Source organism: Bubalus kerabau, chromosome 17 (genome assembly GCF_029407905.1).
Source record: "Bubalus kerabau isolate K-KA32 ecotype Philippines breed swamp buffalo chromosome 17, PCC_UOA_SB_1v2, whole genome shotgun sequence".
NCBI lineage: Eukaryota > Metazoa > Chordata > Mammalia > Artiodactyla > Bovidae > Bubalus > Bubalus kerabau.
This window is the reverse complement of record NC_073640.1, coordinates 55,892,647-55,918,209: the sequence shown is the minus strand read 5'-3', so window position 1 is coordinate 55,918,209 and position 25,563 is coordinate 55,892,647. Positions and strand designations below refer to the sequence as shown.

General features: G+C 51.6%; 1 protein-coding gene and 1 long non-coding RNA gene across 2 annotated transcripts; one reads left to right on the top strand and one right to left on the bottom strand.

The window, feature by feature from the left end:
• Positions 1 to 5,802: 5,802 nt before the first annotated feature.
• Positions 5,803 to 6,341, top strand: LOC129631510 (uncharacterized). Its single transcript, XR_008704062.1, has 2 exons — positions 5,803 to 5,908; positions 6,032 to 6,341. It is a non-coding gene; the product is annotated as an uncharacterized LOC129631510 (long non-coding RNA).
• Positions 6,342 to 8,770: 2,429 nt separating this feature from the next.
• CEACAM16 (CEA cell adhesion molecule 16, tectorial membrane component) lies at positions 8,771 to 19,470 on the bottom strand. Its single transcript, XM_055551173.1, has 9 exons — positions 19,458 to 19,470; positions 19,024 to 19,080; positions 17,093 to 17,230; positions 15,490 to 15,834; positions 14,896 to 15,171; positions 13,177 to 13,455; positions 10,737 to 11,063; positions 9,097 to 9,174; positions 8,771 to 8,829 (listed from the first exon to the last, which is right to left on the bottom strand). Exons 1-9 carry the CDS (start codon positions 19,468 to 19,470, stop codon positions 8,771 to 8,773), a joined length of 1,572 nt encoding a protein of 523 aa, XP_055407148.1.
• Positions 19,471 to 25,563: the final 6,093 nt, after the last annotated feature.

Sequence of the window (25,563 nt, the reverse complement as noted above, 5' to 3'; positions counted from 1 at the left end):
CACCTAAATTACATGCTCTGGTGTTTCTCTCTCAGAAACCACCCTTTTTCCATCTGGGCTTCATGACCCTTTGTCATGACTTTGTAACTATCTCTTAACACCTGTCCCCTGCTCTGGGCTGTGAGCTCTGTGAGGTCAGGCTGTCTCCATCAGAATATGCTCTTGTGACCTTGCATCAGGCCTCCTGAGGGTACACTGTGGTCATTGTTATTCAGTTGCTCAGTCTTTGCGACCCCATGGGCTGCAGCCCTCCAGGCTCCCCTGTCCTTCACAATGTCCCGGAGTTTGCTCGAATTCATGTCCATTGAGTCAGTGATGCTATCCAACCATCTCATCCTCTGCCACCCCCTTCTCCTTTTGCCTTCAATCTCTCCCAGCGTCAGGGTCTTTTCCAATGAGTCGGCTCTTTACATCAGGTGACCAAAATATTGTAGCTTCAGCTTCAGCATCAGTCTTTCCAATGAATATTCAGGGTTGACTTCCTTTAGGATTGACTAGTTTGATCACCTTGCTGTCCACGAGACTCTCAAGAGTACATAGTCAGCAGATATTGGTCAAATTCATCCATTCATTCATTTATTAAACTCATCAAGTATTTATTGAATACCAAGTATTTGCCTGGCACTGTTCTTGGAATTGGGGCATGCAGACAGTGATTCTGCCCCCATGTCACCCCTTATTATGTTTTATTGTTTGCTTTTGATCGTTTTGGCTGAGCCACACAGCATGTGGAATCTTACTTCCCCAACCAGGGATCCAACCTGCCCCTCCAGCATTGGAAGCACAGAGTCTTAACCACTGGGCTGCCAGGGAAGTCCTCTGTTGCCCCTTATTATGAACTGAATGTTTGTGTCTCCCCACCCAGATTCATATGTGGAAGCCCTAACCTTCAATGGGCCTGTGTTTGGAAATGGGGCCTATCAGGAAGTAATTAAGGGTGGGGCCCTGAGCTGATAGGATTAGTTTCCTTAGAAGAAGAGACCCCAGAGAGCTTGCTCTCTTTCTGTCTCTGTGAGCCCACAAAGAAGAGCCCAGGAGAGCACAGGGTGACGGGAACCCAGCTGCAAGCTGTAAGAAGAGGCCTCAGGTTAAAGTCTGCCTTGCTGGCCCCTTGATCTTGGACTTCCCAGCCTCTTGAACTATGAGAAAGAAACATTTGTTGTCTAAGGCACCCTGTCTGTGGTATTTTGTTATGGCAGCGGGAACTGACTCAGACACCTTCCAGCATTCATTGTCTCTCAGTTGTTTTTTCTTTATTCCACACTATTTTACTTATGACATCTTATTACATCTGCAGTGGTTTAAGAATATGTCCGCAACTTCTTTGACAATCTTCCCATTGAAAGGTGGAGAGGAATTCCCCTCCCCTTGAATGTGACTGGAAGTAGTGACTTGCTTCTAGTTGGTAGAGTATGGCAGAAATGGAGGTGTGTGACTTCTGAGACCAAATCGTGAAGGCACAGTGGCTTCTCTCGTGTCCTCCCATGCAGTCACTTTGTGAAAATCCAACTGCCTTGTCATGAGCCTTCTGCAGAGAGGGCCATGTGGCAAGGAACTGAGGGCTCCTGCCAGTGGTCATGTGAATGAGCCAGGAAGTGGGTTCTCAATCAGTCCCAGTCAAGCTTTCAGATGACTGCGACCAAGCCATCCTCTTAACTGTACCCTCACCAGAGACCTTGAGTCAGAACCACCTAGTGAAGCCACTCTTGGATTCCTTTTCTTTTTTTGGTTGCAGCAAGCAGCATGCAGGATCTTAGTTCTCTGACCAGGGATCGAACACTCGCCCCCTGCAGTGAAAGCACAGAGTCTTAACCATTGGACTGCCAAGAAAGTCCCAACTCTCCAATTCTTGACCCACAGAAACTGAGATAATAAAGCTGCGGAGTGTTGGGGTAATTTGTTACACAGTAAGTAGATACTGATACAATAAGTCTACTGTGCGTTTTGTTATCTGGTGGAGAAAGTCTCCTTATCATTATTACTACTATTTATTGAGCACCTACTTTGTGCTAAGCACTGATTTAAGGTGATAGTCAAAAGAAGGAAAATTTCTGCCTCGTGGAGTTTAGTCTGGTGGAAAAGACAGATAATGAGCAAGTGAAGGAAGAAATATAGAATGTGGAGTCCCCTGGAGGTCTAGTGGTTAGGATTCAGGGCTTTCACTGCTGGGGGACTGAGATCCCAAAAGCCCTTTGGTGTGGCCAAAAAAAAAAAGGAAAAACTATAGTATGAAGATATGAAGTGGTGGGTGTATGTGTCATAAAAGCTCTGAAGAACAAAGCTAGACGGCATTGAGTGTTGGGGGGATCTCCTTCTAAGGAGATGACATTTGAGCAGAGAATAGAGTGATTCAAGAATCCATGGTGCAAAGGCCCTGAGGCAGGAGTTGCATGGTTTGTTCAAACAATAACAAGGAGATCAGTGTGGCCAGAGTGGAGTGAGAGGAAAAAAGAGGAGGAGGAGATTGACCGTGATCCAAAAGGGGAGATGATTCAGAAAGGTGACCTTACTTCTGGGGGCACCTGAGACCTGCTCCTGATGGTCACCGTGTCTGTGGTCAGCAGACGAATGAGGCCCTTCGGCTGCCCTGGTCCTGTGCAACCTCGAGGGGCTGGGATGACCCCTCTGGACCCTGAACAGTGTGTGCTGACCAGACTCCCCACTTGGTTCCCAAAGTCCAGGCTTGGCACCCTGGTGCCAGGTACCCACCTCTTTCACCATTGTTCTCTTGCCCACTTCCTCCTTCCTATTCCATCCTCACCTCTCTTTCTCCTCTCCCCCCGCCCCCCACCCTGCCACCCCCCCTTTCCCCCTCCTTCTCCCTTTCTCTCTCTCACCCTCCTCTCTCTCTCTCCCTCCTGAATCAACATTCCAGCCCAGGGGAGAAAAACAGGGCAGGCTTCCTTCCTCTGCCTGGCAGAGCTCCAGAGCCTGACTGGGCCATTGTGTGTTTTGGCCTCAAGGTCATTGCCACCCCCACCCCGCCCCTCCCCAAGTCAGAAAGGTTACTTGAGAAAAGGCATCTTGGGGGAGCAGGGAGGGAGGGGGCAGAGAGAGGCAGAGACTGCATTGGATTTCCGCTTGGCTCCCACCCATGGCTAATGGAATCCGAGGGTCCGAGAGGACCCCAGGACCCTCTGGGCTTTGTCGGGAGGGGTTGGGTAGTGGGGGTGGGGGAGAAGGGGAGCAGTTATGAGGCCCGTGGGGCAGAAGAGGCCCCATCTCAGCCACCAGTCTGAACCCTGCTGTGTGATCCTGGGCCAATCCCTGGCCCTGCCCCTTCCTGGCTCAGGGACTGTGGGTAAGTTGCCTCCTACTCTTCGTGCCTTAATTTCCTTTTTTTGTCCGTCAGACAGTTCTTGCATCTGGGTCCCCCAATTTTGCAGCTGACAAAAATCACCCAGGCTATTTATTTTAAAAAATCCAGTTTCCAGGTCCCTTCCATGGAGACAACACAGATTTCCTGGGCCCAGGGGGAGACCTGGAAGGTGTATTTTTAATAAAGAGCTAGGAGACTGGAGAAATAGAGCTCCATTTCACAGGGAGGTGGTGAGACGCAAGCCAGAGGATCTGTGTTGAGGGCACATTCCCCCGGCACCTGTGATAAGCAGCGTTGGAATTACCTTGATATTTTTAGATTTTCTTTTTGTTTTTTTGTTCTTTTGTTGTTGTTGTTCGCCACATCACATGGCTTGTGGGGTCTTAGTTCCCCAACCAGGGATGAAACTCTGGAGCCCCGGCAGTGAATGTGCTGAGTCCTAACCACTGGACTGTCAGGGGATTCCTCATTATCTTTTATTTTTAAATTAAAAAAAAAAAAACACCTTTCAGTATCAGGATTCTAATTGTACACATGTATTATTTTTCTCATAAACTATTTTCAGATGATTACAGTTTTCCAAGAACAGCCTGTATTCCATAAAATGAGGGGAATCTGTGTTGTTGTGCAGTCACTAAACTGTGTCCGACTTTTTGTAAGCCTATGGACTGCGGCACACCAGGCTCCCTGGCCTCTGCTATCTCCCAGAGTTTGCTCAGATTCATGTCCGTTGAGTCGACTCATGTCCACTGAGTCGGTGATGCTATCTAACCATCTCATCTCATCCTCTGTCGCCCCCTTCTTTCTCCTTCAATCTTTCCCAGCATCTGGGTCTTTTCCAAAGAGGTGGCCACTGTATTCCAATCAGGTGGCCAAAGTATTGGAGCTTCAGCTTCAGCCTTCCTATAAACATTCAGGGTTGATTTCCTCTAGGATGGATGGGTTGGAGTTCCTCACTGTCCAAGGGACGCTCAGGAGTCTTCTCCAGCACCACAATTCAAAAGCAGTAATTCTTTGGCACTCAGCCTTCTTTATGATCCAATTCTCACATTTGTACATGACTACTGGAAAAACCATAACTTTGGCTATATGGACCTTTGTTGGCAAAGTGATGTCTCTGCTTTTTAACACCCTGTCTAGGTTTGTCACGGGGGACCTTGTGACATAGGCTTAATTAAGCCCCCCAGGAAGAAGCTATGACAGAAAAATGGTTATTGTTGGCTTATCCATCTGCATGTTGCCCAAACTACCACCTGAGTGAGTTAAAAAGCATTCACCAAGCACTTAGGTAACTAAATTCTTTCCTTATATTGGCTCATTTAATCTTTCCAACAGTCCTCAGAGGTGGATACTATTATTATCTCTGTCTTATAAGTGAGAAAAGTCACTTTGCCTGGAGTCCTTCGGCTCAAGTGTCTGCTCTCAGTTCTGTCTGGGCTCCGAGCCTGTGCCCTGGCCTGGCCGGCCCTGCGGAGGAGTGACGGAAACTCAGCTAGCTTCCTTCCAGGAGCCGTGGGAACTATGGGACCTGGAGCGAGGTTTTTGGCTCTCTGGGTCTCAATTTCCTCATCTGTAAAATGGAGGAACTGCCGGTAATTACTCAGGGTTCTTGTAGGAATTCATTGAGCTAGAGACACAAGAGGACAACATCAACATTTGAGATATCAGGAGCTATTGTTGTTTCCTGCGCCCAGGGCCCCTGCAGTGGGAGGGCAGCGTCAACCGCGGGACCACCAGGGTCAGCAGGGTTTAGTTGCCGAGCTGTTTCCGACTCTCTGTGACCCCCAGGCTCCTCTGTCTGTGGGATTCTCCAGGCGAGAATCCTGGAGTGGGTGGCCGTGCCCTACTCCAGGGGATCTTCCCGACCCAGGAATAGAACCCATGTCTCCTGTGGTCTCCTTTACTGGCAGGCAAATTCTTTACCACTGAGCCACCTGGGAAGCTTTGTTGCTATTTTTCTTTCCTGGACTGTTAAAGAGGAGAATTGGACTGCTTGGAGGATTCAGTCCAGAAGCCCAGATAGGCCTAGGGGGACAGGAGACTCGGTCCTGGGGACATCTGAGCCTCCACAGCCTGAGGATATGGGATCCGACTTGACCTAGAAAACTGAGCTGCCACCCCTTCTCCTCCTTTGCCCCTCCTGCTGGCCTCATTCTCCACTGCACAAAGCAAGCCCTGGAAGAACACCACCCCAGTCTTTCCCAAATCCTGGCTACTATATCTGGGACTCCTTCCCTTTGGGCTTAGGTGAGGAAGGCCATTTTGTCCAGCTTGGGAAGTAGGAGTTCCAAGGTCTGTCATGGCAGAGCCTGCCAGCTGCCTACCTGGGATCCATTCTTTCCTGTCTCTGAGAGCAGGACCCTGAAGTTCTTTGGAGCAGTGATATACCCAGGGAAAAGACTACATGTCCCAGCCTCCTTTGCAGCTAGGGTGGCCACATGACTAAGAGCTGGTCAATCAGATGTAAGTGGAAGTGGTAGGATGGGACTTTGGGGAAGGTTCCTTAAAAAGGGCACGGATTAGGACTTCCGTGGTGGTCCAGTGGTTAAGACTGTGCTTCTGCTGCAGAGGGCATGGATTTGATCCCTGGTCAGGAAAGTTTCCCGTGCCACGCAGTGTGGCCAAAAAGGAAAAAATGGGCAGGTGGGGGGTACAGTCCATAATCAGGCATGGAGCTGCTTTTACTTTTTGTTCCCTTCTTTCTGCTTCCAGCCTGGAACGTGGATGAGGCAGCTGTGGTTCCAGCAGCCATCTAGGACCATGAAGTGATCAGGAGAATGAAAGCCCCATGCCAGCGACGATGGAGCAGAAAGACAGAAAGGGCTGTGTTTCTAATGACACTGTGGCGCCATCATCCCAGCTCTGCTCATGGTCACCTTTTATGTGTGAGAGAAATAATCTTCTGTCTATGTAAGCCGCTCCTGAACGTATCAGTTTCTCTTTTATCTTGTATTCTAGTGTTGTCTTTGTTCGTGTTATGTCCAATCTCTCTTACTGGCCACTGAAGAAAAATTCTCACTGATATATATGTCACTGACTCTTATGTGAACTTGGAGGGGTAGGGTGAATACGGATGCTATTTCCCATTTTGGGTCTGGATAGTGTTCTTGGGGTTAACAGTATGGGCTAAAATCCATCCTCACTTCCTAGCTGTGCCATTGCCTGGAAACCTCATATTGGAGAACACTGATTTAGCCAGTAGTTTTCAACTCCATGGAATTCCCTTAGTGTCCACTTAGGTAGGGAGAGTCACTGGACAGAACTTTTAGTTCTCTCCTTCCTTCATTGGCCAGAATTGGTCACATGACCACCTGAAACTGCAAGACAGTCTGGGAAAGTGAGTATCTGGCATTTTCAGCTTCCTTTAAGGGAGGCAGTGCCTCGGTCATAAAAGAGCAAAGAGGAGTGGCTGCTGGGGAAGTATCCACATATCTTCCCTCGCTATATATATTTATTGAGCATCTAATCTACTCTACTTCAATCAAAACAGTTTCTTTTATATATTAGTCTTCTCTGTCTCTTATCATACTTGCCAAAAGTTTGTTGATTTCTCTGGTATTTTCAAAGAGCCAGCTTTAGGTTTTATTGACTAGCTCTGTTTGATTTTATATTTCATCAATTTCTGCTTTTACCTTTCTTAATTTCTTACATTTTTTCTTTGGTTTATTTCATGGACTTTTTCTAGTTTCTTGAGTGGTAACCTTATTTTGCTCAATTTCAAAATCTTTTCTTTTTGGTACTCTCAATGTATTTAAGCATTTTAATGCTATCATCCTGCTCCGAGTGTGGCTTTGATCATATCCCATAGTCTCTATATATAATATTTTCACTGTCATTTGATTTTGGTTGCTATTTTACATTTTAATTGCCTCTGTAATCCACGTATCATTTAAATGCAAGAATTTTTTTTTCAACAGTGTGTAGAAAGTTGGTGGTGGTGGGAGAAGAGGGCTATGGCTTTTGAATTGATATCTGCTTTTATTGCATTGTGATTTAATATATTAAAAATGTTTTAAAAATAATATATTGATATACCATGTAAGCTTGCATTTGAAGAAAGGGCTCTGAGGCTAATAAAATGGTTTGGAAAACTCTAGTCTATCCTAGGTCTTCTCTGGTGGCTCAGATGGTAAAGAATCTGCCTGTAATGCGGGAGACCTGGGTTTGATCCCTGGGTGGGAAGATTCTCCTGGAGAAGAAAATGGCAAGCCACTCCAGTATTGTTAAGTCCACACCTTTTTACTGGTGGACAAATGGAGGGTCTAGTGAATCCATAGCAAATGAAGGGCTCTAGCCCAGATTTTAGAACCCTCATTCTGGGTGCCTTTCACCACTCACCATCTCAGCTCAACATGCTGCTGCTAAGTCGCTTCAGTCGTGTCCGACTCTGTGCAACCCCATAGACAGCAGCCCACCAGGCTCCCCTGTCCCTGAGATTCTCCAGGCAAGAACACTGGAGTGGGTTGCCATTTCCTTCTCCAATGCATGCAAGTGAAAAGTGAAAGTGAAGTAGCTCAGTTGTGTCCGACTCCTAGCAACCCCATGGACTGCAGCCCACCAGGCTCCTCCGTCCATGGGATTCTCCAGGCAAGAGTACTGGAGTGGGGTGCCATTGCCTTCTCCCCAGCTCAAGGCCATCCCCAGAAAGACTCTGTCTTTAAAGTTTCTGAGAAATCGCTCTACTGAGTTTTTCCATCCCTGCCCAACCTCTCTTTCCACCCTAAGCCTGGAGTCTGCTATCACACTTCTGATTAACACCAGGTCTTGCTATAGTAGGGTCATCTTGGCTGGGTGGGGCTTGTGGCTCAGATCCTAGTGAGACTGGTCAGAAGACACTCTCCCTCTGGTTCCCACTCTTCCCTGCTCTCCAGCCCTCAACCCCACCCCTGCCCCGTTTGCATTCATTTATTCATAGGGGCTTTTTTGGTGTGTGTAGAGGAGGAGGGAGATATTTTTAGGATTCTGCAGGTGATGCTTGAGAGATACATGGAGTGGGGGTGGGGGAATCCCAACACAGTGGAGAGCACAAAAGGTCATCTTTGATTAAATCGATGTAGGCCAGAAGGTGCTGGAACTCTTCTTGAGAAATTTGGCTATTCCTTGTCCTGTGCGCAAATAGCTTTGCATCAGGCTCCAGGTTATGGAGGGAGGCGCAGTGTGTGTGTGTGGGGTGGCATGTCCCACAGCTGTTTGGTGCCACAGGAGGGGCACTCTTTCAGCCACTGGAAAGCAGGACCCTCAGAAATACTCTGGAGTGTTGTGGGAAGGGCCTGAGGCTGTGACATGAAGCAGTGGGGGCTTGGAGCCCTGCATTTTGGGCTTCCTTGTGCATGTATGTAGCCAGACCGAGATCACCTTGGGTGGGAAGGGAAGCAAGTGTGGCCACCAGGAACGACAAAGTTGGCAGCAGTGGAAGGAGAGGCTGACACAGGCGTGTGTTAACCAGGATGTTTATAGGCTGTGGCTCTCCGACAGCTCGGTGAAGGAGTAGGGCCCTGTGGGCTCTAACTCTAGGGTGAAAGCAGGAGAAGAGAGGACCATGGTCTGGCATCCTTGCTGAAAGTGAGTGGCCCTCTGCTCCAGGAGAGGAGACAGGAGAGTGACATGAAGAGCTCGTCTCTCTGGAGGTCTCCAGGTCCACAGTGCTACTCCAGGACTGTGGGGGAAGGACGGGGCACAGGGGTGGAGGAAGCCATCAGGGGAGGTAGGGGACCAGGTCCCCAGTGCCCCCATTCCTCCTGCGCCCCTGCCCGACCCTGGCCTCCCGGTGGCCCCACCCGCCCCATGCTCAGCCTGTGTCAGGTTCAGATTCAGGAAGGTGTGGCGTTGGTCCTTGGGCGAGGAAGGAAGGTTGACTGTGAGGAGAGAGACAGGGTGAAAAGGGGTTCCGAAGCATCATCAGGGGGCGACCTGCTGTCATGGACCAGCATTCTCCCCCCAGCGCTGACCCAGAAAACTAGGTTTTGATGAGTGAATGGATGAAGGATGGTGCTAGGGGTGTCTGGAAGTGATTGGGTCCTTGATCCTCACAGCTTCAAGTCTGAGGGAGGGGGTCACAGTCCTTGACTCAGGGACATGGCTTCTGAGACTGCCGGGTCTGATGTGGGAGGCAAGGCTCCAGGGACATGGCCTCTCACACCTCTGATGATGCTCGGTCTGATGGGAGAGACATGGTCCCTGCCTCTGGGAGCTCCCAGTCTGATGGAGGAGACAAGATCCTTAACTCTGGGAGCTCCCAGTCTGATGGAGGAGACATGGTCCCTACCTCTGGGAGCTCCCAGTCTGGTGGAGGAGACATGAGCTTTACCTCTGGGAGCTCTCAGTCTGATGGAGGAGACATGGTCCCTACCTCTGGGAGCTCCCAGTCTGATGGAGGAGACAAGATCCCTAACTCTGGGAGCTCCCAGTCTGATGGAGGAGACATGGTCCCTACCTCTGGGAGCTCCCAGTCTGGTGGAGGAGACATGAGCTCTACCTCTGGGAGCTCTCAGTCTGATGGAGGAGACATGGTCCCTACCTCTGGGAGCTCCCAGTCTGGTGGAGGAGACAAGATCCCTACCTCTGGGAGCTCCCAGTCTGATGGAGGAGACATGGTCCCTACCTCTGGGAGCTCCCAGTCTGATGGAGGAGACAAGATCCCTAACTCTGGGAGCTCCCAGTCTGATGGAGGAGACATGGTCCCTACCTCTGGGAGCTCCCAGTCTGATGGGGAGACACGGTCCCCAACATCTGGAAGCTCCCAGTCTGATGGAGGAGATATTATTCCTGACTTCTGGGAGCTCCCAGTCTGACTGGGAGTTATGGTCCCCAACATCTGGAAATTCCTAGTCTGATGGAGGAGACATTGTTCCTGACCACTGGGAATTTCCGGTCTGAAGAGGACACAAAATTCCCACCACCTAGGGGTCTCCATCTCGATGGAGGAGATCATCCTTGTTTCAGCTTGCGAGAGAAATGTACCCTCTGAGGGTAGAAATTCTGTTCTCTTACTGTAGCACAAAGCATGAAACATGATCCGCATTGTCTAAGATGACAGTCTGAGGAGGGGGCATGGACCCACCCTCACCCTATACCGCCCATCTGATGGGAGAGGTACAGCGTGAGGGAGGCGGCAATATCTCCTGTGTTTTATGTTCTAGGGAAAAGGGTACCTTACCCTCAGTCTACACCCTGTATTTTGAAACCTTTGGTCTGGTGTGCTTCTTACAGAAGAGAGAAGGCATGGAAGTCCCATTGAGTGCCCCCAGTCTGATGGAGAAAGCCAGTCTGCCCCTGGTCTGTTGGTTTGACAGACAAGGCAAGAGCTCCATCTGGGGAGGCCCAAGTCAGCTGGAGGACTGAGTCAGCTGGACTCCCCACTTTTGGGAGCCCTTGTCTGAAAAGAGCCGCCCCTCCCCCTCCCCTCCTGCACACTCACGGGCCACCTGCAGTTCCACTTCCAGCGTCTCCGTCTTGCCCTGCAGTGTGACGGTCTTGAGGGTATAGCGGCCGGCATCCGTGAGGTTCAGCTTCTGCACCAGCAGTGAGCAGTTGGGGAAGCCCACCTCCCGGCCTGTGTGCGCGGGGCCTGCGATCCAGTTCCCCGAAGGAAGTTGGCTGAGAAGCCGGTTGGGCTCGGAGGCAGGCCCACGGTACCAGGCATAGACCAGCAGGTCCTTGGGGTAGCCCTGGACGGTCAGCGTCACGTCCTGGCCCTCCATTGGCCGGGTGGGCACCGGAACGATGGTCATGACGACCGTGGCCGCTGGGGAGAGAGCGAGGGTTGCTGGGTCAGCTGGGCCTGCATGGGTCACAGCGCCCCCCGCCCACCCCCAGCCAGCTCATCTATGCCTCCCCCAACTGACTGGCCCTCCCCGTGCTGGGGTGCCAGGAGGGAGACAGAGGAAGGAGGTGGTGACTTGTGTGGCAGTGGAGGTGGATTTTGTGTCTCAACAATGCCTGCCCGCCAGGGAGCTGCATTTTCCCTCATCAGTTTGGGAGACCCCCGTGCGTGGGGGCCGTCTCTCTCCCATTAGACTAAGAATTTCCAGCTCTTGGGGGACTATCTCTCCCCATTAAACTGGAAGACCCTAGAGGGCCATGTCATGTCTCCTCCATCAGATTGGAAATTGTTAAAAGTCCAGGGGCTGCATCTCCCCCATCAGATTGGAAATTCTCAGGTTATGGGGGCCGTGTCTCCCCCATTAGATCGTTGGGAGCTATGAGCTCCAGGTATTGTCTTTTCTGTGAGCTTGCAAGACCTCAGAATAGGGGGAGCTATAGTTCTCCATTAGATTGAAAGATTGCACAGAGTGGAGGCCATGTCTCCTCCATCAGATTAAAAATTCCAATTTATTATTGGGCTGGGTCTTTCCAGTCAGCTGGGGACCCCAGAAGTTGAATGGGGGGCATGTCTATCCCATCAGACTGGAAATTCCTAGAAAGTGGGGGGCCTGTACTCCCCCATCAGATTGGGAGTACCCCCAAAAGTGGAAACTGTGTTTCCCCCATCAGACTAGGAATTCTCAAAAAAAAAAAGCCATGTCTCCTTAAGACCCTGTCTCCACCATCAGAATACAAAATCTGCTTCAGTGTCCCCTGTGTCTCCTCCATCTGATCAGAAGTCATGCTGTCTTCATCACTGCTCGGGTGGCGTGTGAGGCGTTGCCTCTTCTCTCTGACTGGCAGCTCTTGAATAGGGAGGCTTCTTCCCTAATTCAAGACGGTCTCTCCGAGGGCAGAGACCATGTCTCCTCCATCAGACCAGGTGGGGGCAGGGTTATGGTTCCCTTTCCTCTGTCTCCCCCCTTGGTACCTGCCACAGGGTGGCCAACAGTTCAGGAGGCCCTTGGGGGTGCTGTGCCCACTCCCTGCACATACCTGCACAGCTTGGACACCCCTATCTTGACCTGCAGAGACAGGGCTCTGGGCAGCGCCTCAGGTCATCTGGTCCACCCCCCTGTCTCTTGCCAAGACCAGCTGCCAAGGCCCCCCGTAGGGTGGGGCAGGAGGTACACTTACCTCTGGGGATGCCATTTCTGCTTTGGGTGAAAGAGATTCCACCCCTTGGATGAACCCAGCCTGTGAGTAGGAGGGAGGCACGAGGGAGGGAAGGGTTGTTCCCCCTGTCCCCGGGGGATGGTGGCCACTTGGGAAGGAACCAAGGCAGAATGAATGAGGCCCTCATGTTCAAAGCCATCATCCCCAGGGGATGAGCAGACGTCCCCTGAGGATCCTGATGGCTCTGAGAACACCAGCTGTGTCCGTGCTACCCCCACTGCCAGGTTGTTTAAGGACAGAGGCAAGACAGTGCCTCTCTCGCTGTGTTTTTCCATTTGCCAATAAACGGCTGTAATTTTCCCGGGAGCGCGTTTGCCTGTGTGAGGGTGTGCGCATGCGCACACCAGCATCCGCGCCAGATAACTGAATAATTGAGTTGGCTGCGCGGAGGTTCAGCTGTTTCTGCGGCAGGGATGGGGTCCAGCCTGCAGCTGCTGTGACAGACTGAATTTAAAACAGGGGCATTCATGTAAAGGGACATCGAATGTTTTTCCACTCTACCGCTGCACGGTTTGGAACACGTGGCCAGTTTCTGGCTTTGCCACCCCTCAAGGAAGAGAGTCTGATATGTCGATTTTTTTTTTCGGGGGGTGGGGTGTGTGATAAGGCACAGACTGCCTTCCTTTTGTGACCTGGGGATGAAGAGAGTCCACCTGAAATGCCACTTTGTCCTTTGGCCAATGAATGGGGTGAGAATCTCTCCCTTTCCCATCATCTGTTGGGCAAAGGGCAGCAGAATGGTGGGTGGAGCAGCCAAAGCTGGGGTCCAACTGGGCCTCCAAGGGGAGGGGGTGGTGGCCAGGCTGGGGGCGACTCACCAGAGAGTTTGACCACCACTGAGGCAGATCCAGAGAGCAGGGTCTTGGGGTTCTTAGCAATACACGTGTACGTGCCCTCCTGGGTGGCTGTCATGCTACTGATGTTCAGGTGGTCTTTGTCGCTCTTTAAGGCCCGCCCATTGAAGGTCCACACGTACTCAGGCTCCGGGCAGGACCGGGACACACACCACAGCGTGAGGGACGTGTTGAAGTCGACTTTGATGGTGCAGCCTGTGCGGGTCGTGGAGTCCTGGAGTATGGCCACGCGTTCAGGGCCAACTGTGAGGGTGGGAGGGAGACAAAAGGGGCAGTGGAGGGAGAGGGCCGTCGATGCGGGCACCCGCCCGGCTTTCTTTCCACCAGGAGGGGCCCCTGGGAAAATCTGGAGGAAAAAAGTGCTCTGGCCTTTGCAAATCCCACATGGATCTCTAACTTGCTCTAAGATCTTGACAATCACTTTCCCTCTCAGGGGATTTCAGTTGTCTTTTCTGTAGAAAAACGACGTTGGGGCACTGCACAAAAACACTGCAAGATGTTTTTGACATCTACGGGTTCATTAAGGGAAAAAAAGGTCTAAATGATTGGTTTCCGATAAGCCATTCTAAGAATCTAGAATTCTAGGGTTCCAAGAGCAGGTGTTTCTATGTTCTAGGAGGCTAAGAGTCTAGAAATCTATGTTTCTAAGATTCTAGGGTTGGGCACGGAGAAGGCAATGGCACCCCACTCCAGTACTCTTGCCTGGAAAATCCCATGGACGGAGGAGCCAGGTGGGCTGTAGTCCATGGGGTCGCTAAGAGTCGGACACAACTGAGCGACTTCACTTTCACCTTTCACTTTCATGCATTGGAGAAGGAAATGGCAACCCACTCCAGTGTTCTTGCCTGGAGAATCCCAGGGACGGGGGAGGCTGGTGGGCTGCCGTCTGTGGGGTCGCACAGAGTCGGACATGACTGAAGCGACTTAAGCAGCAGCAGCAGGGTTGGGCAGCTCTAAGTTTTTAGAATTAGAGTCTAAGAATCTCTGCCTCTAGAGTTTCTGGGGTTCTCAGAGTCTAGAATCCGGAGCTTCTCAAATCTAGAATTCCCTGGTTGTAGGATTCTAGGTTCTAAGTTTTTCTACATTGCCATCCCTTGTGTACCTGAGTGATTTCTTTTCTCTGGTTGTTGTTCTCGTTTAGTCGCTCAGTCGTGTTGGACTCTTTTATGACTCCATGGACTGTAGCCCCCCCCCCCCCCCCAAGCTCCTCTGTCCATGGGATTTCCCAGGCAAGAATACTGGAGTGGGTTGCCATTCCCTTCTCCAGGGGATCTTCCCGACCCAGGGATCGGATCTGCATCTCCTGCATTGGCAGGTGGATTCTTTACCACTGAGCCACCTGGGAAGCCCTTTCTCTGAATGCCACATGGTGCATCTGCTGCTCCTGGAGATGACTCCATACTTTGGTTATGTTTTTAATTTTATTCCCCCTCCCATTCCACCATTCATGTCCCCTCTCCCTTTTGAAAACAACCAGTCCTGGAGGTATCGATTCAAAGGGAAAGATGATTCAATTTCAAACGTGGTCTTCTTGTGCTTTGGAGATGGGTCGAGGGCATTTTGAGGGGACTCTTTGGTTTCTAACCCCAGCTGGCCTACTGACTCGCTGTGTGCCCTGGGGCACCCTCTCCTGGCCTCAGTTTCCCCATCTACGAGGCTGGGGGCTGGGCCGGGAGGACTCACAGTACACGGTAAGGTTGACGGGCTCGCTGCGGCTGACACTGACAGGGTTCCAGACCTCACACTGGTAGGCGCCGGCCTCCTCCCTGCGGATGCCATGCCGGGTCAGCACCCGGCCGTCGGGGGACAGGCCAAGGCGCACGGCGATGGGCAAGGTGTCGCCGTTGAAGAACCAGCGGACCTCAGCAGGGCTGGGGCTGCTGCACGTCAGGTGTAGGGTGTCCCGGCGCTCCACCAAGGCCGTGCTGTTAGCCACGACCACGGGCTGGGCCAGGATCTCTGTGGGGCAAGAGACAGAGGGGGAGGGGGCCGGGCACTGCCTGCTCCCAGGGTCTCCCCCTCCCCAGGCAGGGGGCATGGCTGGATCCCAGCACTACCCCTGAAACCCCAGCCAGAGGAGCAAAGAACAGGATGAGAGGGAGGTTTAATCCTGGAAGCCATCTGGGAGGAGGTGAGCATTTTAATGTTATTTTAGGACTTTTTCTTTTTTTTTTTTGATGGCACATTATTTATTTATTTATTTTTTTTTTTAAGAAGGATTGGGCAGAAGCTGGGAAAACCCAGCTAGGGTAGAGGGGGCTCTCAGGGGTGTCTCACCATAGACCTGCATGTGTCCGTAGCCCACCTCCGTCTGAAATTGCCTGTTGAGAGTCTGCAGGATGTAGGTGCCCGAGTGCCCAGGCAGGGCACCCTGGATGTCCAGGCCACCGTCGGGGCGCACAGCCTCCCGCCCCGTGTGGGCTGGGCCAGGGGTCTCATCGCCTGTGCTTACAATGTAGCTGGCTACCAGGTAAGACAGGCTGAGCGTGGGCCCTGCGTACCAGTTGTAGGCCAGCAGTTCCCCCGAAAGCCCTTGGACAGCCAGAGTGACGTTGTCGCCCTCGGCTGGCTGGGCAGGCTCGGGGGTGATAATGATCTCGGCCCCCGCACTCAGGAACACGGCTGAAAAGGAGCCAGAGGGGTGGGGTGAGGCAGGCTTGACCGCTCCCCACGTTTGATGGGGGAGGAGACATGGGCTCCTGGCACATGTGTTCCTTCCATACAGTAAGTGCTCAGTAACTGTCAGCCAGGTGCTAAAGGGGGTCTTAGTCCTGGGAGGACAGGGGCTGTGATCTGAGGACCAGATGTGATGGGCTGTGCTAAGGATCTAGCATCGGCCTTGCTCATAGCAAGCTCACAGCACCCACTCAGCCTATGGGACCTGGGACGAGACCCAGAGGGTTTTCCCCGGCCGTGAGAGTCATCAGGCCTCCACTTACAAGATTAAGCTGCCTCATCCAGCCCCCCCGGGAACCCCAGCTCCCGGTTGGGTGCCCTTCCTTTGCCTCCCCAGGCTCAACCACAGCAGAAAGTAGGGCTGTGATTAATCCACTCCACCCCTTCTGTTCTCAACCCAGGAGATAAGCCCCAAACCCGACTAGCTGGTCGGGTCTGCCTGGGATGGAATTGTGCGTGGTTGCCTGGATCAGGAAGCTGCGGCGGTTCTCACGTAAGAAGTGTTTACATGCCTGGCCTGGTTTCTGGTACTTTCCATGCTGATGGAGCCTGGCTATGAGCTAAGGCTCTGGATCTAGCACTCAGCCCTGTCGCTTTCTGGCTGTGTGACCCTGACCAGCGACTTCACCTCTCTGAACCTCAGGCTTCTGGTCTATGGAGTGGGGGTCATGGGTGCGGTGGTTATGAATACACAAAAAGTGTATAGGACAACACCCAGTAGATGGTAGTAAATGCTGCTGGGGATGACCTTCAAATGACCCCAGGAGTTAGACCCATTTCATAGATGAGGAAACTGAGGCTGAGAAGAGGAAAGCAACTGCCCAAACCACATCCTGAGGGAGGGGCTGAGCTGTTGATTACAACTCATGGTAGTTAAGGCTTCTGCAGCTCAGTAAGGGTTTGCTACATGAATGAAGCACAGCAGCGGCTCCCTAACCCTAACTTACACCCCGGTTTTAGAAATCTTCAAAGTTACCTCAAAAATCTCTTTGGGTGACAGTCCCCGGCCTGCCCCACACTGGTGATTCTTGGAGGAGCAAATCGTGCCTGCATGAAGCAGAGCTGTTGCCCCTACCTGCTGGGTTTCTTGCTCACATCTTCCCTCCCCAGGCTCCCCTCCCTTCCCTGAGACCATGGGGCTAAGGCTCTAGGGGTGCCATTCTCGCTCACCACTGAGAAAGAGCCATCTGCTTCGGATCAGCACCATCTTTCACCCCAAAGCCGGCTCTTGGAGACAACGGCGTTGGCGGCCCGGCGCTCCGAGGCCCTTCCTGGTTGGGGTTTGGCTCCGTCTGGCGCTGGACCTGGGAGGATTCGGTGATTTGCAGCTGGGGGAGATCACCTGAATTTGGAGGGATCGAGTCACCGAGGATCTGGGGCCCCGTTTGGGTACCAGAGCGGGTGTGGCAGGCACGGGCCAGGGGCCACGACCTGGTCAGGCCTCTTGGGGCGCTGCCTGACCTTCTTTGTGCCGAGGGCCTGGGTTTGGTACCGGGAGAAGAACCAGGTCACCAGGGAGGCGGGAGGAGGGCCAGGGGAAGATTTTAGGGCAGTTCTTACCCACGGCGCAGGCCGACTTGGGGGGGACACCGAGGGATAAAACACATCCACAGTGACTGCCATTTTCCCAGGCCCAAAGCTGTGGGTGACCCTCAGGTTTCATCTCAGCGGCTGCCCTGTGATGCGATCACTGTCAGGGCAGGCAGACGGGGAAACTGAGGCATGGGGTAAGGGCTCTGAACTTGCCCAAGTTCCTGCAGGCAGGGGGTTCTGAACTCTGCTCTGTTTCTGAACCCACACAGAAGGGAAGGAGGCCAGTGACTGTACACTTTCTCTGGGGCCCTGTTTTTTGTTTGTTTTTTATACATACTTATTTATTTGACTGCACCGGTTCTCAGATGCGGCACATGGGATCTTTAATCTTCATTGTGGGAGGCAGGATCTTTAGTGGCGGCATAGTGTCCAAGTTCTTCGACCAGGGATTGACCGGGTTCCCCCTGCATTGGAAGTGTGGGATCTTAACCACTGGAAGTCCCAGGGGCTGTGTTTCCTGTTGGTTTCATACATGGGGCTGAGCAATCCACATTCTCTCTCTTCTTCCCTTGAAGCCTAGTTCTTTCTGTCTGTGAAATGGGCATATGTGAACCCTTTGGGGCCAGAGAGAGTCTTGACCTTGGCTATACACTTTCTGGAAGTGAGGCTGGAAGCAGCCTCTTCCTGAGTCTCTGTTGACTGCTCTGAAAACCAGGGATGTATAGACTCTAATCAGGGTTGTTAAGCGGTTAGTGAGATGCCACGTATCAGGAACTTAGCACCTGGCAGAGTTGGGTTCCAAACACAAGGGGTGGTTGGCGTTATTGGACCTAGTTCCGCTGTTCCTAGTTTCCATGACCATAGGCAAGTTATAGAGCCCACTGGGCCTCAGTTTCCTCATCTGTAAAATGGGAGTGATGATAATACCCACATCATGGGCTGTTGGAAGAATGAAATGAATGACCTTGTGTAAAGTACTTACCATGATGCCTGGCACGGAGCAGAGGCTCAAGAAGAAATCACTCAGGGACTTCCCTGGTGATCCAGTGGCTAAGACTCCATGCTCCCAATGCAGGGGGCCCAAGTTCGATCCCTGGTGAGGGAACTAGATCCCACATGCTGTAACTAAGACCTGGTGCAGCCAAATAAACAAATAAAATATATTTTTTTAAAAAGATGCTCATTCATTCATCCTACAAATATTTAATCAGCATTGTTGGCCTGCCAAGCACTGTCCTGGGGCTAGTAGGTAGAATCCCTGCCCTTGTGGGGCTGAGATTTGTGGGGTAAACAAACTAAACATAAAATCTATCCCATGTCGGATGGAGATAAGTGCTGTGGGGAAAAATCAAGCCAGGAAGGGGGCTGGCGATTTTGGAATTGGGGCCAGAGGTGATGGGGCAGGGAGGCTCTCTCTGGGAAGGTGATGCTTGGTAGAGGCCATGGGGGGATGGGGCAGGGGTGGGAAGCACCCCCCGCCACCAAGTCAAGAACATTTGTTCTTGACAAATGTGTTATCAGTATCTCGATGGCGTCTGGGTCCTGGTGTCTCTGAGGTTCCAGCATCCTGCTTCTGGGCCGGGGGCCATACCTGTGGCTCACCTGTCCTGATTTGCTCCTCCAGCGCTGCGTCCTCAGCTGCCCTGGCAGGGCGGGGCTCTGACGTGGGGGACAGTGTGAGCTGAGAGGGGTGGGTGCAGCCAGGTGAGTTGTGGGTGACCTGGCATACTCCCCCCATCCCTCCTGTGACCTCAACTCACCCTTCTCTGTCCTAGCCCAGCCCTCTCCCTTGAGCCCTGGGAACCTCATCCAGGGGCTCAGGATATCATTCAGGATGCTTCCCCCTCTCCACCTCCCCGGATGTTCCTGGGCACCTCTCGCTCACCCCGTCCCAGATTGACCTCGAGATCTTCCCCTAGACCTGCTCCTCCTCCCCACCCTCTTATCAGAGATGGCGCCACCGTCTACCGTCACTGGGGCAGAGACGGGGCCTTGTCCCTGATTATAATCTACCCCCCACCCCTGCCACTGCATACCACACTCTATCATGCCTGCTTCTTAAATGCCCTATGCGTCTTTGTCTCTCTCCCTGTGGCTCCTGCCTTAGTCTGGGTCTCCCCAACCTGCACTGGCCCCCTCATCTGGCTTCCCCTCCCCAACTCCTCCCTGGTCTCTGACCAGGTTTGGCTCCCTCTCAGTGCCCAGAACCTGCTATGGCTCCTCAGGAGAAAGCTGTGCCCTCAGGAGAAAGCCCAGTTGTCACTGTGGCCCCGCGTGTCCTGGCCCCTGCCTGCTTGAATACCCGTTCCTTCTGGGAACTCTGCTCCAGTTATTCTGCTTCACTGGCACTCTCTCCACCCAGCACATCCCTGCTTCCCCCTGCTCTATTTCACTGCCTATTCAACAACTGCCCCTCCTCCTCCAGGAAGCCCTCCTGGACTCTTAGACTTCATGAGGTGCGCCCCTCATCCCCAGTCAGTCACAGCCCTGACCACCTTGGGTCTTCACTGTCAGGAGGTAGGTCTGTTTCTTCAAAGTGACTGAGTCATGGGAGGGCAGGACTGGGGCCGCTGTGCTGTGGGCATCACCATGTCCCCCGCACTGCTCAGCACAGGATCGGATGATGGAGCAGAGGCTGAGAGTGTTTGTGGAACTGGACACCAGGGGCGGATGACACAGACAGAGGAGTCTCCAGGGAGGTCTGGGCTTCTGGGGATTTGCCGTCTGGCTGAGTAGCGAGAAGAGGCTTTGGTTCTGAAAGTCTTGAGGACAGATCCTGGCTTTTGTCCAGACTCCACCATGGCTCTCTACCACCCTCAGCAACACACAGACCCTCCTTGCTCTGTGGTCCTTGTGCTTCCTGATTCACTCCCGGCTCCATCTCCCCAGCCCCTCCCCCTGGTGCTCCCAGACATGAGCCTGGACTTTTGGTCCAATTGAGTGCTGTGGTTTCTTGAGCACCTACTATGTGCCAGGCCCAGAGCTGGGCAGAAAGTAAACCTGGCCATCCTGGGCAGGGGCCTTTGCCTGTTTGGCAGGTGGGTGGTAGGTGATCATGATACTGACCTCTCTGGGGTTTCTCTGGGGGTGAGGGAGACCAGGTGCATGGGCTCAGTGCCATGCCTGCTCCAGAGTGGGCACTGGGTACTCACCTTTCAACATTTATTGAGCATCTCCTAGGTGCCGGGCACTGTGCTAGGTGCTGGTTTACAGCTACAAATAAGACTGGAAAAATCCCTGCCCCATAGAGCTGACCTTTTGTTCGGGGCAATAGTCAGCTGACAAATAAATAGATGTAATATATCAGGTGGAGATAATGTGATGGAGAGGAACAAAGCAGGAGAGGGGATGGAGGTGCCTGGGGTAGTGGTTTATGTAGGGTCAACAGAAGATGTTTTAGGAGGTGACATCAGAGTAGAGACTCAATGAGGGAAAATTGAATCTGGGGGATTCTGGGGGAAAAGCATTCCAGGCAGACAGAACAGCAAGTGAGCAAGTGCAGAGGCCCCGAGGCAGCCGTGTTTTGGTGAGTGGGAGGCTGGTGTGGCTGGAGTACAGTGAGCGGAGGGGGGCACAGAGGAAACATGGGCGGATCCTGCAGGGCCTTGTGGGCCACAGGAGGACTTTGGCTTTCACTCTGAGATAGGAGCCCTGGGAGAGATGTGAGCAGAGAAGGCATGGGAGCTGACTTAGGTGTTAATAGGGTCTTCTGGCTGTGTGTGGGGCACAGACTGTGGGAGGTGACAGCAGATGCTGGGAGGCAGTGGGGTGACTACAGAAGTCTAGACACGCTGTCCAGCGTGGTGGTGGTGGTTCGGTCACTCAGTTGTGTCTGACTCTTTGTGACCCCATGAACCGCAGCACGACAGGCTTACCTATTCATCACCATCTCCCGGCGTTTGCTGAAACTCATGTCCTTTGAGTCAGTGATGCCATCCAACTGTCTCATCCAGTGTGGTAGTCACTGCGATTAGCTTCTCCGAGTTTAGATGAGCTCTGAGTGAAAAGTACACACCGAAGAGGCTATTGTTTTGTAATATACAGAAGTGTTGAATCATTATGTTGTGCACCTGAAACGAACAGTGTCGCAGGTCAATTACACTTCAACTAAAAGAAAAGACACGTAATCACAGTATCCTAATAGGTCCTGCAGTGAACAATATTTACATTGTCATCATAATGGTGCAAACACTAATTATTGATATAATTAAAAGCATGGGCTTCTTAGGTGGCACAGTGGTAAAGAATCTGCCTGCAATGCAGGAGACGTGGGTTCCGTTCCTGGGTCGAGAAGATCCCCTGGAGAAGGAAATGGTAACCCGCTCCAGTAATTCTTGCTTGGAAAACCCCATGGACAGAAGAGCCTGGGCGGCTACAGTTCATGGGGTTGCAAAGAGTCAGACACGACTGAGCATGCTCGTGTGCATGCATGCATGATAAAATTTTGAAGAGGATGAGGAAGGAGAAGTGGAGATATTAAATCTTCATGTCTTATAACATCTATAAATTTAAAATTATTTTTCTCTTTTTTAATTGTATTTATAGGAAGCGATAGGCTTAACTAAACCTGTTGTGACAATCATTTCACAAAATATGTAAATCAAACCATCTTGCTGTGCACCTCAATCAGTGATATATTCAACTTTGTCTTTCTTTTTCCTTTTCGGCCATGCTGCCTGGCTTAAGGGATCTTAGTTTCCTGACCAGGGCCCTCTACAGTGACAACATGGAGACCATGAGGGAACTCCCTATATAAGGTTTTTCCTAATAAAACTGGAAAAAAAACAACCCTGAAAGTGAAAAGGAACAAAAGCTCACAAAAAATATTGAAGATTTATTACAGACACATACACAAAGAATACAAAACCTGTTGTTCACTTTTTATATTGAGTCCATGTTTAAATGATGGGAGCCAGTGATAAAGAACCCACCTACCAATGCAGGAGACATAAGAGACATGGGTTTGATCCCTGGATCAGGAAGATCCCCTGGAGGAGGGTATGGCAACCCACTCCAGTATTCTTGCCTGAAGAATCCCATGAACAGAGGAGCCTGGCAGGCTACAGTCAGTGGGGTCACACAGAGTTGAACATGACTGAAGAGAGTTAGCATATTGAAATGATAACATTTTGCCTATGTTGGGTGACATAAATTTGTTTCACCTGTTTCTTTTTATTATTCTTCATATGATAACCAAAACGTTTTAAAGTGTATGCTTTATTATTCTTCATATGATACCAAAACGTTGTAAAGTGTATGGCTGGCCCACGGAGGGGAGAAGTGGTTGGGTCACTGATATATTTTACTAACGATTTATGCATTATTTTGACATTATTGGCTTTACCTATTGTCTCAACTAGCATCACCCTCCCTCCCTGAAAACCCATTTTGCAGACAAAGAAACTGAGGCCCAGACCTTCGCTTTGGGAAATTGAAGTGGGCAAGCCTTAATCTTCTCTGCAGCTGGGGACAAAGTTCTCTGACCTTATTTTGTCCACTCTGTCCCCTGACCCCTGCCCTCTTATCTCACCAGCCACGTCATTAGTGCCCTAGGGAGCTGGGGGTGACCTGGGCCTCCTCCTTTCTGTCTCCTCTCCGAGACTCCGCCCATGACTGACGACATTCCTAAGGTGGAACTCGTGGCTGGGGCTCTCATGCCAGGACACTTGCCCTGTTCTTCTGGTTGGAGCCCTCGCTCTGAGAGCTACTCGCTTAGCGAGGCTGAAACAGGTTTCTGGACCCCTCTTTTCTGTTCCCCTTATCTCTCCAGGGCGAGGCTGAGGGTGCTGTAATATTTACTCATGGATCTGACTTCAGGGTGTGGCTTCCTGTGCTGGCTTGGCAAGGTCTGGGCTTGGTCTTGGGGAGGCTGTTGTTGGGGAGAAAGAACTCCACATCCCCTTAATTCCTCACCCTCAGAAGAACGTCCAGGCTACTGTGCCTGGTGGGGGGTGGACAGTGGACTGGAGGGGCCAGCCTCAGACCTTCGCCTTGGCTGTTCCCGTTGCCTGGATACCTGTCCCGCTCCCTGCCCCCATCCCAGTCTCACCTTATTCACCTGGGTTTTTCCAGGTCATTCAATCATTGAACAAATATTTATCAAACACTGACTACCTGCCAGGATGGCTGGGGAGACAGGCAACATCCCGCTCCTTGTGGGGCTAAATCCTATTGGAGGGAGACTGGTCGTAATGGAAAGACTGATAGAGAATATCATGTCAGGTGGAGATAAGTGTTATAAAAATATGAGATAGGGCCAGAGGATTGGGAGTGGCAGGGGTTGCTCTGTTGGTAGGGAGGTCAGGGAGTCTTTCTAGGAGGTGATGTTTGAGCTGAGACCTGAAGGAGGAGACCAAGGAAGACTGTGAGTATCTAGGGGAGCTGTGTTTTTGGCAGAAGTCTTGGGCTTCCCAGGTGGCTCAGTGGTAAAGAATCCCCCTGCCAATACTGCAGACTCAAGAGACGCGGGTTGGATACCTGGGTTGGGAAGATCCCCTGGAGAAGAAAATGGCAATCCACTCCAGTATTCTTGTCTGGGCAAAATCTCATGGACAGAGGAGCCTGGCAGGCTACAGTCCATGGGGTTGCAAAAGAGTCCAACGTGACTTAGTGACTAAATAACAATGGGCAAGTGCAAAGGCCCTGAGGCAGCAAGGGTGAGGATGAGTGTGAGGAAGGCAAGGAGACGGGGTGTGGCTGGAACTCTGCGAGACAGGACAGCGGGAGGAGCTGGTTGTAGAAGAGGTGGGGGACTTCCCTGGTGGGCCAGTGGTTAAGACTCTGCACTTCCACTGCAGGGGGCACAAGTTCAATACCTGGTCGGAGAGCCAAGATCCCTAACTAAAATCCCACATGCCATGTGGCACAGCCAAGAAAAAAATAGAAAAAGGAGCAGGGGACCCAGAACAGGGCCCTTTGGACACAAGACGGCCCATTATAGATGAGTCACGTGATGGAAAGGTTGAACTTGGGATAAGAGCCAAAGAGAAACAGAGTGAGTGAAGTGAGTGAAAGTCACTCAGTCGTGTCCAACTCTTTGCCACCCCATGGACTGTAGCCCACCAGGCTCTCCTCTGTCCATGGGATTCTCCAGGCAAGAATACTGGAGTGGGTTGCCATTCCCTTCTCCAGGAACAGAAGGGAAGGGTTTAGGTGTAGGGCGAGGGGCCACAGGGGGCCAGGTTGGCACGAGTGAGGGGGTGGGTTTTTCTGGAAGGTGGTCAAGGCCTGGAAGTGAAGGGCAGAATTAGGGAGGCGGAGGGGAGCAGAGAGAGTGCCGGGGTTCTCTGGGGACCCCAAAAGGACCAAAGGGGCCTGGGAGGGGCAACTTGGCTAAGTGTCCTTACTCTCTGGGCCTCATTTTTCCCCATCAAGAATATGGGAAGGGTCTGGACTTGGATTTTGAGTTATGGTTTAAAGCAATTTAAAAGCTTTGGAAAACTTCCGATTTTGCATGCTCATTCAAAACAGAGGGCAGGACACCCTTCCCCCGAGCTCAGGCCAATCCTGTTTCTTGTCCCTACCCATGCTCTTCTCCCATTTGATTTTGAAAGCAAATTTCAGCCATGGTATTGTTTTTATTCATACTTCAGACTGTGTCTCTAAAAGGTTCAGTTCAGTTCAGTTCAGTCATTCAGTGGTGTCCGACTGTTTGCGACCCCATGGACCGCAGCACTCCAGGCTTCCCTGTCCATCACCAACTCCCAGAGTTTGCTCCAACTCATGTCCATTGAGTCAGTGATGCCACCCAACCATCTCATCCTCTGTCGTCCCCTTCTCCTCCTGCCTTCAATCTTTCCCAGCACCAGGGTCTTTTCAAAAGGTAAGGACTCATTAAAAAAAAACCATACTTGTAATGTCATGGTTTCACCTAAAAAGTGAAAACAAAACCAACAGTGAACAATTCCTTAGTATCTTCATATACCCAATGGGTCCAAATTTCCAGTCACCTCCTGAACGTCAAAATCTCTTTGCTAGCTTCACTGGGGGGCATACTTTCCATCCCATAATATTCACCTTGGAATATTCATCCCATAATATTCATAATATGCGGCCATCCCCCAAATATAGTTTTAGAACCCTTTCATCACCCCTCAAGGGTTTCCCTGTGCCAAGATCAAAAAATGGCTCAATATTTTGAAG